The following is a 12934-nucleotide window of genomic DNA, read 5'->3' as shown; positions in this document are numbered from 1 at the left end:
ACACGTCCTATCATGAGTGTACTTCTGTAACTCCATTCAACATTGGGAATAGTGACAGCTAGAGTCCGGAGTATCAGTGGACAAGGGACACTTTTTCTCTCCAGGAATGGCACAGGGATTCCTTCTCCCTACCGACAAGCAGCAGAAGGGATCTCTAATACTTGCCTCAGAAGTTGGGGCATACCTATTTGGGTGAGGGGTGGGCAACCTATTGTCCCTGGGTGGCATGCAGACCATTGGGGTTCTATGGATGACCACAAGACATTTTTGTGATTTAAAGTAAAAGGTTCGGAAATGTGGCTAGCCCCAGGGAGGCGCAGAAACAGGCAAACTATTATTAAATATCTTTTAAACTTTTATTAAAGGGCTTCTACATATAAATTATTATTTTATCAATTTCTTACATACATAGGCACCAAATAATTATTAGAATGTCCAATAAACAAAATGCAATACAGTAAAGAAAATTCGTTGAGGTTTCTCTAAATCCCAATAGTTGTTAACAAGAGACCAGGGATTATTAACAGTTACATTTACATCAGTCTTACTTATAAGACTAATCATTTATCTAAAACTCTTAACGCTACTACTTAACAATACCTCTAAACAATTTCAGATAACAATACTTACATTTAACAGACACACAAACTACAACAATAACAACAACATATTTGGTATTCGTTATGTTTGGTATATGTTATGCTCTACAGGAACTCATTTGGTTCGGTGAGCAGGAGGTGGCCCTCGAGTGATCAGTCCTCGGACCTGGCTCATATTCTGCCTTCCAATGTTTATTCGGGATTCCTCAATTTGATACAGGAGGGGAAGCTGTTTTATAGAGAAAGCTTTTGCGCGCTTTTTGTGATAGGCTAGCAGACCCTGTCTGTTAAGGGACAGGAGTAAGGGGGTGAGATGGTTTCCTGTTTTTCGTTTTCTGCCTTATCGGGCATGGCACAGTCAGCACAACCAGCACGAACTTTATATGAACTTTTCAGGTCTGGTTTTGGTTCCTGTTCGTCGCTGATTTTTAAGTTACATAATGTAAGGTTTTTCATCAAGGGGAAGTTGACCTTTTGCTTGGATGGCAATATGCGCGAGAGGCCTGGCCAGCAAAGAACCTGCTTCCACAATTTTGTTTACCATTTTGTTTACCACGTGCAGGGTTGCCAGATTCCATTAGTTTCCATCCACATCATTTTTCCTCCCCTTACTGGTATTACTAAAGGGACACATAGGTAAAGCAAGGACATGTGAAGTGAGGTGCATGCTGATTGCACACAAAATTGACTATAAGAGCTGTGCGGTACCTCTCCATCCAATCAAAGGACAGACGTGATTCAATCAGCGCACTGCAGATTCTAGGTATGCAAATGCTATTAGCAAAACTATCTTATACTAGGAGACAGTCTTGGTTACAGCAATCTTATAGCCCACTGAGATGAAGCAGGGGCACTCATGTGGCCCACTCGCTAGCCTAGGTTGCCAGTCACTCATTTGGGTAGAGATAGGCTGAACCCTCTGCTACGGATGTAAATGGTTAACCAATAAGCCTCACCGTTAGTAGGTGAGGCTTACTGATTCCAGTTAATCAGTAGGAGCTGGAGCAGATCCTTGTTTAGTCCAGGCAGGGGGCTGCTCCAGCCCCACAAGGTCCACCACAGGCCAGAGCAGCCCCTGTCTGTGACAGGCTCCCCTGCCCCTTTCCTCTCTCCACAGCAGGCAGGGGAAAAAGCAGCCCCTTTCTGTGGCAGACAGGGGCTCTCCCCACTCCCTACTTCAGGTTACATGCTGGTTCCCCAGGAGGATGGTCCGTAGGGGCTGTTGGCTTCATGTCCAGGAAACCAGGTGCAGAGCCTGCAGCAAGCCTCTTTGGGTGCAGAGCCAGCAGCTTTATTTAAGCTTTATATTTCAGAGCCCACATCGCATGTAACCATTAGGATTTTTAGCAGTTATATGGTTAATTTTTTAAGCACCTTTTTACATCCCTGCCCTCTGCACTGTTCTCCTCTGTCACACCAGGAGATCTTTGGTGGAGTTTTCACTAGAAGTGGGATTTGGGATACTATTTTTCCATTGAGATACTTGGAGAAATTCACAAATCTTAAATCTATTGTTTCAGACTTGACTGCACACTTTTAAGGAATGTTACTTTTTCAAGGTTATTTTTTGACAACCCTCAGGTCTAGAAACTTTTTTTCAAATGAAATCTTTGCTTGATATGTCATCACATGACCCTAGGAACTGGGGCTCTAGATACTGGTTTATAACATAAACCCAGAATTTGAGACTCCAATTAGTAACCTGGGTAAGGAACAATTTTAAAAATATTAACATTGTATCCCCTCCTCACTGACAATATTTATTTCAAAACAATAGAGAAACCAAGCAACCTTATGCTAACTGGGCTGGTGACCTAAAACACAAAGATCAAATTTTAAGCTCAATTACTCTAGTAAAAAAATCCCAGAATAACCCTATTGAGGCCAATCATGTTACTTGAGTGTAACTGAATGGAGAATTCAGATATACATATTTAAGACAAATATGTTCTGAGAAATAATATAATAATAGCGAGCTTGATTCTGATTTCATTTACACTCCTGACATATGATTAATTTACCGATATATGAGAGCAAAGTCTGGCTTGCTGTCTTTGTGATTTGGGAGGATGTTTTACTACGAACAGGTAATGTTTTTTCCAATTATGTAATTTATTTTCCTCCCCGACAGTAAGGCTGTGTCTAGACTGGCCAGTTTTTCCGGAAAATCAGCCGCTTTTCTGGAAAAACTTGCCAGCTGTCTACACTGGCCGCTTGAATTTCCGCAAAAGCACTGACTTCCTACTGTAAGAAATCAGTGCTTTTTGTGGAAATACTATGCTGCTCCCGTTCGAGCAAAAGTTCCTTTTGGGCCAGTGTAGACAGCTGAGATTTGTTTTCCGCAAAAAAGCCCCCATTGCGAAAATGGCGATCAGGGCTTTTTTGTGCAAAAGTGCGTCTAGATTGGCCATGAATGCTTTTCCGCAAAAAGTGCTTTTGAGGAAAAGCGTCCGTGCCAATCTAGGCGCTCTGTTCCGAAAATGCTTTTAACGGTGTATCAGCAATACAAAAGTTGGAGCGTGAAGAGATTCTCAGTTCTGTCCTTGATTTTCCTTGCTTTTTCCAAATTTGATTGGCAGCGTTTGTCTTCACTGAAGGTAACTGGCTCTTACCTGGGAGCTGTCCTAACCTCTTTACTATCTACATAAATGTAAGGGGACTGTTACCCCTTACTAAAACTCTGTGGGAGTTTTTGGTTTGCCAGCTCACAGTATCTGAAGGGGAAGAGTTCATGAGACTGACTGACCTCAGAGACAATGGAAAGCAGCCAACACTCCAGCTCAGCCTGATTGACAGGTTGGACAGGCCAGTGAGGACAGTGAGAGGCCAGGCCCCGTCCTCTCTGTGAGCTGGAATTGTCTCTGAACAAACAAGCTGTGTGCAGAAGAGGTCCTGCAAAGACAGAGAGCTGAAAGAGGAGTACAAGAAGAAGTCCTGCAGCGACAGAACCAGACACAGACAGGCCAAGCAGTGCAGACCCTGTGTTGAGCAGCAGACTGGCAGTGCTCAGAAAGCCAAAAGGAACAGAGAAGCAACACAAGGAGCTGGAACTGGCCAAGCAGCACAGCCTGCAGCTGGATGTGGTGAGCTACTGGGACCTGCAAAGTGTGGGGAAAGGCTCTGGACTGGGAGAGGGGTCTGGCCACTTAGAGACTGAGGCTGTGTGGTCACTGCCAGTGCAAGTGTGTCCAGCCTGCAGTCCCTTGCAGCACATCCAGGGCTTCTAAGGAAGAGACTGTGGACTGTCCTTACACTCTGCAGACTGCTGTGTTGATGTCCCTGTGCTACAGAGCAGGGCTGTGTGTTCTCATTTAACCATTCTCATTGTTTCTTATTCTATTCTCTTTAATCAGTTGATGTTTAATAAATTGTATTTGCTTTGAACCTTATGAAGTGATCACTGGGCCAAGAAGGCCTGCAGTGTAAAGAGAGCACCTCGGAGTGGGGACACCCTAACTCCTGCCCCTAGTGACTAAAAGGTCAGGGATTAAGCCCCAGGAAACCTGGGCCCAGCCTTGTTGGGGTTTCAAGGGCTCTGCTACTCAGGAGAGTGGAGGGGGAGCCCTCAGGATCAGGGAGCTGTGGGGTAAAGGAAGTGGGAGCGGGGACTCAGATCCTTTCGCTGGTTCATTTCACCAGGGTGTATAGAAGCCAGGAAAGTTCCCCACAATAGAGGGACCATTCCCCCGCTTACATAAACATCTTTCATTCCCTTGTGATGGTGCTTTACACCTTGGCTGGCCAACTGGTCTGGGGTGCCCATAGGAGCCTACCAAATTCATGGTCCATTTTGGTCAATTTCAAGGTCTTCATAGGATTTTAAGAATTGTAATTTTCATAATTTCAGTTATTTAAATCTGAAGTTTCATAGTTCTGTAATTGTAGGGGTCTGACCCAAAAAGGAGTTGTGTGGGTGTGTGTGGGGGGGTGAAGGTTATTGTTAGGCAAGTTGCAGTATCATGAACCTTACTTTTGCAGAGTGCTGCTGCAAAAGGATGGATGACATAGTATGACATTGCAACCCATACTTCTGTTGGCAGGGTACTGCCTTCAGAGGTGGGTGGCTGACTGACAGCCACTGCTCTCCAGCCACCCAGCTCTGAAGGCAGCACCGAAGTAAGGGTGGCAAAACCACAGCTTCCCTCCACTTCCACTCCCTCTTGAGTGAGCCCCCCTCCAATTTAAGAAACCTGGGTCTCTTCTGTGAAATCTCTACGTCTACAGCGTAAGACAAAAGCACGGAAAATAACAGATTTCATGGCCCATGACGTGTTTTTCTTGGCCAGGCATTTGAAAGGGCTCTCGGTATAACCTGCAACTCCAGCGCTGACTACAATGGGGCGGATGATCAGCAGCTCCTGCTCAAACCCAGCTGGGCTCATTAGTGCGCGAGTTGGCGTCTGTCTAGGACCCGGGAGAAGCCCTCGCCTGCCTCACACGCTGCATTGCCATTATCACGAACTGGCCGGGCTGTAGCCGCAGCTCGCGCCTCCTGTTGGAGCCTCTGCGCCCGCTCTGGAAGCTGCCGCCGGCATAGGAAAGCAGCAGGGGGGTGGCGAGCGGGCGTTTCGGTTTCGGGCAGCTGCTGCCGAGCCTACCCGCGGGAGCTGCGCCGGGTGGGACCGCTGGCTCCGGGGCTGATTGTTGCAGCGCTGGGGAGGGGGCGGGCCTGGATTTGTGCCTCTCTCTGGGCGCCTTGTGGACAGGCGGCGAATGCGGTAGCGGCGGCCGCCGCGTGCGCCATCCCCTGCAGCCCGCCCATGCGAGCCGAGCCCCGGCGGGCTCCCGACGCGCTGTGCTGGGCAATTGGAGCCGGGCGTTCGGGATTGGAAGGCGCGGGGAGCGGGCGGGCTAGACGTGCCGTCCCCACCCCCACCTCTCCCTCCGCCGAGAATGGCATGATTGGGGACATCATGGCTAGCGGCATCCTCTTTATTGTGTGAGGCTGCGTGGCCTCGGCTGGGAGCCAGCTGCCCCCGTCAGCAACTCCTCAGCCCGCCGAAGTTTGTGCCCTGTGTCCTAGCTGCTGTGTCTAGCCGCGGGACGCGGAGCTAGGCTCGCCTCGGGCAGCCGGCAGGGATGCTTTTGGGCGGGGGCGCGTGTGTGCGTTAAGCGGGGGGCGAAGACCACCGCGCCGTAGGCAGGACTGTAAGTCCCAAGGGCAACGCGCTGCTGGTGGCGCGCCGGGTGTGAATGCTGAGCGGGTTGCGTGCAACCCCCTCGGCAGAGTCGTGCAGGCAGGTTGGCTGGGCGTGATGCTCCGTTAGGTGGGCGCTGTATTTGCGTGCTCTGAGCCGGGCTTAGCTGCGGGTTTCTGGGGACGCGGCCCCTTGCAGCCTGGGGGAAGGCAAGGCTGGGGGACTAGCTGTTGGAAAGGGGGTGTGTGTGCAATAAATAAAGCAATAAATGGCCAGCAACAGGAGCATTGAGCTGGAGCACTTCGAGGAGCGGGACAAAAGGCAGCAGCGCTCGGGGTCCCGCAGAGCGGGCACCAGCTCGAGTTGCAGCAGCAGCTCCGGGCCCAAGGGAAACGGGCTGATCCCCAGCCCCGCGCACAGCGCCCACTGCAGCTTCTACCGCACGCGGACGCTGCAGGCCCTCAGCTCGGAGAAGAAAGCAAAGAAAGCCCGGTTCTACCGCAATGGGGACAGGTACTTCAAGGGCTTGGTGTTTGCCATTTCCAGCGACCGCTTTCGTTCCTTCGATGCTCTCCTGATCGAACTCACCCGGTCCTTGTCGGACAATGTCAACCTGCCCCAGGGGGTCCGCACCATCTACACCATCGATGGCAGCAGGAAACTCACCAGCCTGGAGGAGCTAGTGGAAGGTAAGAGAGACACCTGCAGTTGCTGAGTAGTCCAGGTGGTACAGGAGGGCTGGTTCCTGAGGGGCCTGGCCTCTTACCGTGCATTCCTGTAAAACACACACTCCCCCAGCATGTTGTGCCTTTCCAGTCCTCCCACCCCATCTACAGAAGGCATTCATGTTCCTCTGTTATGTTTTCCCTGCCTAAATCCACAAGGCACCTTAAAAGAAAGCCATTTGGGGCTACATTCTGTAATCCCATTGGCTTCAATCCAGAGTTGATCTAGATTGAAACTGGTGTGACTGAGTGGAATTTTGCTCCTTTTCATCTGCAGAGATTTTTTCAAAACAAAACAACTAGTGAATCTTCATTGGGAAATGTGTCAGTATTAAATATGCTTAGAAGCAAAAAGAAGACAGAGTGCAGAGAAGCTGAAAATTTGCCCAAACCCACAGGCCTAGTTGATGGAAGAGCTAGGTTTAAAATTCTTTTTTTTTTTCCTCTGCCCACTCCATTACCTACACCAGTCTTCCTTCCTGTTCCCAGCCTCCTTTCACTGCTATCACTGCTGCTTGCTTCCTTGAGGCTTGCTCTGAGTGCCCTATGTTGGTGTTTGTTATTTGATCCTGTGTGATTAATTAATTGGTTGATATTTTGTTTCAACTGTAGGATCAGCAGTAAATGTTCTGGATGTATTTCAAATATCTTTTTATGTGTTTAGGAACGGAAGTGGTATGGTATTATTGCTGTTTCACCCATGGTGATTCAGGCTTCTTCAGAACAAGAGAAAGCCCTTTCATTGTAAAATACTCTGAAAACAGTCATCCTGTAGGAGCCTTCATATTGATGCTTTGCCATTTAATGGACCAGACTGGAGGTGTAAGTTCCTTTTTCAGAAGTGATTTAGGGCTAATCCACAGCTATCCGTTTTATTTGTATAGGTGTCCATGGATGTGGACGCAGATATCTGTGAATCATTTTTGCAGATGTGGATATGGATACTAATTTTTTTATCCTTGCAGGGCTCTACCTATTGAGATTCAGTGACACTTAGGCCCTGATGGGCCAAACTTCTGAAGTTTTTTTTTTTTTAAAGAGGAAGCTTGGCATCTAACGGAACATAGAAAAATGCCTAATTCCCATTTAAATTTATGGGCGTTAGCTGCTAAGACACTTTTGAAAATTGCAGTTGGCACCTATCTTCATTCTAGGGGCCTAAATATCTTTTAAAAAATATGGTCCATCCGCCTTATTGAAGAAGACTCCTCTGAATTTTCAGGCAATGGCACTTGCTTTAAGCAGGGATAGTGGAATGTTGCGGAGTTCTTTCGTTCTAACTCTTGTTTTTGTACGTTTTCTCTGTAGCACAATGCCCATAATCATTCTCCAACCTCTCTTTAAAAAGGGATTGTTCAATTTTAAAAAATCCACTAAAAAGGTGCCTGTGCTGCATATCTTTAGAGCCCCGTGCAGATACAAATTTTGTATCCACATCTACATCTATATACACAAAATTGAGCTGTGGATATCTGCAGATGTGGATAACCGCTGATATAAAGTGGATGTCTGTGGATTTGCAGGACTGTATATATTTGGGTGTGCAATAGTCAGGTTGGTGCAAATGGGTGTTCTGTGTATGATATATAAATACACTGAAACTATGTTTTCATTTGTTGCTTGTTCTCTATACTCTTTTTTTTTTTTTAATTGGAGTTTATTCTCCCTGTAGCCTCTCTTTCATGGTCTTACCTATGCAAAATTTTCAGTATAATTTGTCAGTCTTTCCATTAGGGCCAGGTCTTGACTCTTGGTGCTTCAATCAATGAGGCCAGAAGGTGGTTGTTTAAGTGAATATGAAATTAGACAAAGGTAGTTTGCTCATTACTAGTCTAGATCACCTTGGAGACCATCAAAATGAGTGCCTAGTAGAAGTGATCGTTTAATGCCAAAGCACCCAGATGTTTATTACAGTGATTTCATGCTGTAGGTGATTTTTAGTTATTGTTAAAACTGATGCCTATCATGATGGATGAAAGTTTATGAAAATCCTATCTTTTTTTGTTGTTTTCATGTAATATGCTTATTGAGTGTGCCCTCTTGCTTTATTCATCAGATGCACAGCAGCACAACAATGCTACTATTGAAACATCACTTTCGTGGTGTTCTCAGTAAAATAAATGGGGAAAAAAGATTCCCAATAATTTGCTCATTTGTCCATGATCAACACAGCTCACAGAAAAGTCCTACAGAATCATGATTGGATTAGCATATGCTCCAATTAGCACACCAAATTTCACCAACATTGGCTTCAGCTCTAGATCTGTTTACTGTGCAGATAGAAGAAAGCAAACCCTGGGGCAGGAAGCATGCAGGGTAGGGAAAACCCATACTACTAGTGGCTATCCATAGAAACCCTCCTTTGCAGTCAGGACTCATCAGTTTGGTGGAGAAACACTTACTCTTTACTTTCTCTTCCCTTCTGACCAAGCAGACTTGAATAAAAAATCAGAGGAATTAATGCTTCTAAAAGAATGGCAATAGCCTTGTACTGTCTCATGCACCTCTACTAATGTTGTCACGTTGTAAGTACAGTGCAAGGCTTTTGTGTATGGTAACTGGTGCCAAGCACCAGAGCCAATGCAACCACCTACTTCAGTCCTTCACATCTCTGTTGGCAGGACAAGCTGTTTGTACATCTTGCCCAAGTAGCTGTACTTGGAACCAAAAGAGTTCTAATTTATTGGTTGCAGTAGCAGCTCCATCAAATGAACTGAAAAAGAGTTCTGTGACTAGCCCAGTAGGTGCTGTATTAAGCTTGTTTCCACTTAGTCGCTCTTTACAGCTCTTGGAAATGTACAGATCCAATGCAGATGAGCACTTTAAGGCAAATTTGCTATTTGCCAGTTAAAATATCTGTTTGGCATATAAGAACCAGCTGATCAAACCCTGTGTCATGGTACTCTGAATCAGCTAAATTGAGACACTACATGCTTTGTTGTGGGCTTGGGCACACAAAATAAGAAATTCTATTTTTGACATTTTTAAAAAATTAGCCAGGCAGTTTTTTCGTGGTTTTTTTTTTTAATGTACATAGATGTCTATGACTCATCTATAGCCACAAACAAATTTAGCAGCACGTGTCACAACAATAAATGTAACCTAACAACTGCAATTAAGAAATTTAACATCCTCAGCATGTCTGGTGAAACATGCTTTAAACATCATGTCCTGAAACTGATGTAAACTTGTGCTTTCCTGGCTCAGAGATGCTGTGGCTGTTCTAAACCAGGGGCAGGCAATACGTGGCGCTCAAACCAAAAGATACAGTTTGTGATGGTTACTTCCTGGTGGGCTGAGAGATGCTTTGTTTGCCTGCATATCTGTAGGTATGGCCACTTGCAGCTCTTATTGGCTGCTGTTCACCCTTCCCTGCCAATGGGATCTGTAGGGTGTGATGGCTAGTGTTCCCTCTAATATTTTCCATCCATGTGCAGAATATTTTTTTATGTACATGGAAGCATATAGAAATGTGCATCACCAATAGAAACACAAAACTTAGCTATGGGTGATAGGGATAGAGATGAAAGAAAGAGTAAAACAGAGAATAGCTTATTGTCTTTTTATAAATCCATGGTATACTCACATCTTGAATACTGCATACAGATGTGGTCACCTCATCTAAAAAAAAATGTACTGGCATTGGAAAAGGTTCAGAAAAGAGCAACAAAAATTATTAGGGATTGTAATGGGTCACATGAAGAGAGATTAAAAAAGATTGGGACTTTTCATCTTCAATACCATGCTGGGGGAAAAGGTTTTTAAGCCAGCTCCCCCCAGCTCCAGCTCCTGTTCCCCCCACTAGCTGGCAGCAGGGGAGAGGAGGAGTGACTTAGGCTTATTGGGTAGTTGAATAGTCATTTACATCCCTATTTAGGGCTCTACCAAATTCATGGGTGCGACGGACTGTGAATCTGATCACCTGGTTAAACCTGCCTATTGTAGTGGAGAGGGCTCCTGCTGTATGTCAAGCCCTGCAAAGGCTGCTCCCAGGGTCAGGTCAGACGTACTACCAGGAACCTCCCTTGGCTGCAGGAAGCTTTGAGGCTGCTGACAGAGAGCCCAGCTCTGAAGGCAGCACTCTTGTCAGCAACAGTGCAGAGGTAAGGATGACAAAACTTGAAATGAACTCCTTTCAGGTCTGGAGCCCCATAGTTACAACCCTGGGGAACTTCACACACACACACCTGAAACCACAAAACTTGACTATTTAAAAAAATTATATTACCAGGGCTTGACAAACGGCGGTGAAACCTACTCGCCAGCCCCACACTGCATCTTATAGGTTATGCATCAAACTGGGAGCCAAAACACTAATCTTAGATCTGCCCCCAATTTGCGATACTGACTTCAGCTAGCACACGTAAATACAAATTGCAACTTCCCACTCCAGCAATGAATGCTGTCCTGCAAATAGGAGTCACTTCATTGGGAAAACAGGTGGCGTTTCCAAAAAGACAGCACAAATTCTAGTACAGTAATTACCCATTTAACACGTGCCCGCTTAACACACTTTTGCAACAGCACGATTTTTTTTTTAGGGAACATTTTTTTGAATAACATGACTGTCCCCGAAATAACACGTGGTGGAGTACTTCGTGTGGCGGTGTAAATTGGTGAAAACAGTGGTAATACGCATGAGCAGATGAATACATGTAGTCACAGCATTCCTCCTCTCGCTCATGTGTTTCTTTGTGTTTTAACAAACCGTGGCGACTTGTGTTGCTAGATATCTAATGCTGATGTTGACGACCGACCACCAACAAAAAATTGACTTTGCCACCACCACCTGAAATGCAACCCCCACGTTTTCCATTATTTTTAATGGGAAAATTGACCCCGCATAGCAGGTTTTCGCTTAGCACAAACGTTTTCAGAAATGCATCTATAGTGTTAAATGAGGAATTACTGTACTTTTTACCCATTTCCCACATCTGTAAAATGAAAAAGAACACTACCATCCATATCGTATACCCTTAACCATTACACCTGCTCATTTGAACTCAGAGTTTTTATTTACTGAACAACGAAGAAATCCTCTGATGCTGTGATTATTGGCTTGTGCTAAATACAGATGTGTAGAAATATTTTCTACCAGGATTAAATTATGTATTTAAACTCACATTATGAAATTGTTTCTAAACATCATTAAACACAATGTAACAAATCAATAGGAGTGCAAATCTGTGGGAACCATTTGTATCAGACCCTAAATTTCAAAGTAATTCGTAAGCATATAATTCCCTAGAGGATTAGCATGATTCCACCTATATGCAATAGCTGTGTTTCCAAGTATGTAAATATGCCGTCAGCTCTTATCTGCAGTGAACTTTACAGGAATACATTACTTTAAAGCGAATACATAACCTCAAATGGCATATACATATAACAATTGCCTCATTGAAAATACAAAGCGGGAGACTCTGGTAGTGGTTTACATAGCAGTGGTTTACAGACTGTATGACATGAGACTGGTTAGGATTTTTTTCTTGTTTTCTCAAAATATTGTTGATAAAATAAAAATTCCACTCACTAGCAGATGCTTATTGGTAACATATTTCAGTTACGATTAAATTTGGCTGCTGGATTCTAGGTGCACGAGGCCCCGACAGCAGGAACTCTGGGTACACTTTCACATACTCCTAATTCCCTGTGTATGTGTGAACTTCGTAACAGTTACAATTTTACCTCTTAAATGGTTAATAGGTTTCATGATTACTTAAAAAAAAATAACATTTACATCCATAATACTCTGATGAAAAAGAAATGTAGTTAAGCAATAAGAGGCTTTTTAGGCAGAAATAATATAAGTGCTATTGAAGCAGGTTACAATCTGGTTTCTTTATCCAGCCAAATTATTCTGCAGAAGTTCAGCCAGGCTGCAAAACTATTTTGGCAGAAGTGTGAAATTGCCTCATATGTTGTCATTCTAATTTCAATGGAGCCATTCTAATTTCAATGGAGCATATGCAACATCCAAGGACTTAGGATAGTGTCTGCAGCAATGAAGTGACTACTTTTCTGTGCAGAAATCCTTCAGGTGATAGATCCCCAAATAAAAGCCTATCCTTATTTAAAAATAAACTTAAACAACAAAAAGGATGGTAGCACTTTAAAGATTAACGAAACATGTAGATGGTAGTATGAGCTTTCATGGGCACAGCCCACTTCTTCAGATAACATCTGAAGTTGGCTGGATAACATCTGAAGAAGTGGGCTGTGCCCACGAAAGCTCATGATACCATCTACATGTTTTGTTAGTCTTGAATGTGCTACCAAACTATTAGTTGTTTTTTAAGTTTATCCTGTGCAGACTAACTTGGCTACCCCTCTGAAGCTTGTTTAAAAAGTTAGAACTTCTGTTGACATTTTAGATGATACAATCAACACATAATGTAATTTGTTTTTTACTGTGTTCCTCATAGTTTGGAGTATTACACATGAAGAAGAAACATTACCTGCATTTAAGACC

The 12934-nt window shown here is 44.5% G+C and overlaps 1 protein-coding gene across 3 annotated transcripts in view; it reads left to right on the top strand.

Moving 5' to 3' along the window:
• The first annotated feature begins 4967 nt into the window (after positions 1-4967).
• DCLK2 (doublecortin like kinase 2) overlaps positions 4968-12934 on the top strand; it is a 157143-nt gene continuing 149176 nt past the window's right edge. Inside the window, exon 1 of one of the 3 annotated variants that reach the window (XR_331241.5) lies at positions 4968-6426. Coding sequence is in view for 2 of the 3 variants with exons in the window: in XM_006111577.5 (XP_006111639.3) it covers positions 6006-6426 (421 nt within the window). In the remaining variant the exon portion in view is untranslated. The remainder of the gene's footprint in view (positions 6427-12934) is intronic. The other 2 variants (XM_006111577.5, XM_006111579.5) reach the window with 2 other exon arrangements.

Source organism: Pelodiscus sinensis, chromosome 4, assembly GCF_052426305.1.
Source record: "Pelodiscus sinensis isolate ZL-2025 chromosome 4, ASM5242630v1, whole genome shotgun sequence".
Lineage (NCBI taxonomy): Eukaryota > Metazoa > Chordata > Testudines > Trionychidae > Pelodiscus > Pelodiscus sinensis.
This window is presented reverse-complemented; position numbering and strand designations above follow the sequence as displayed.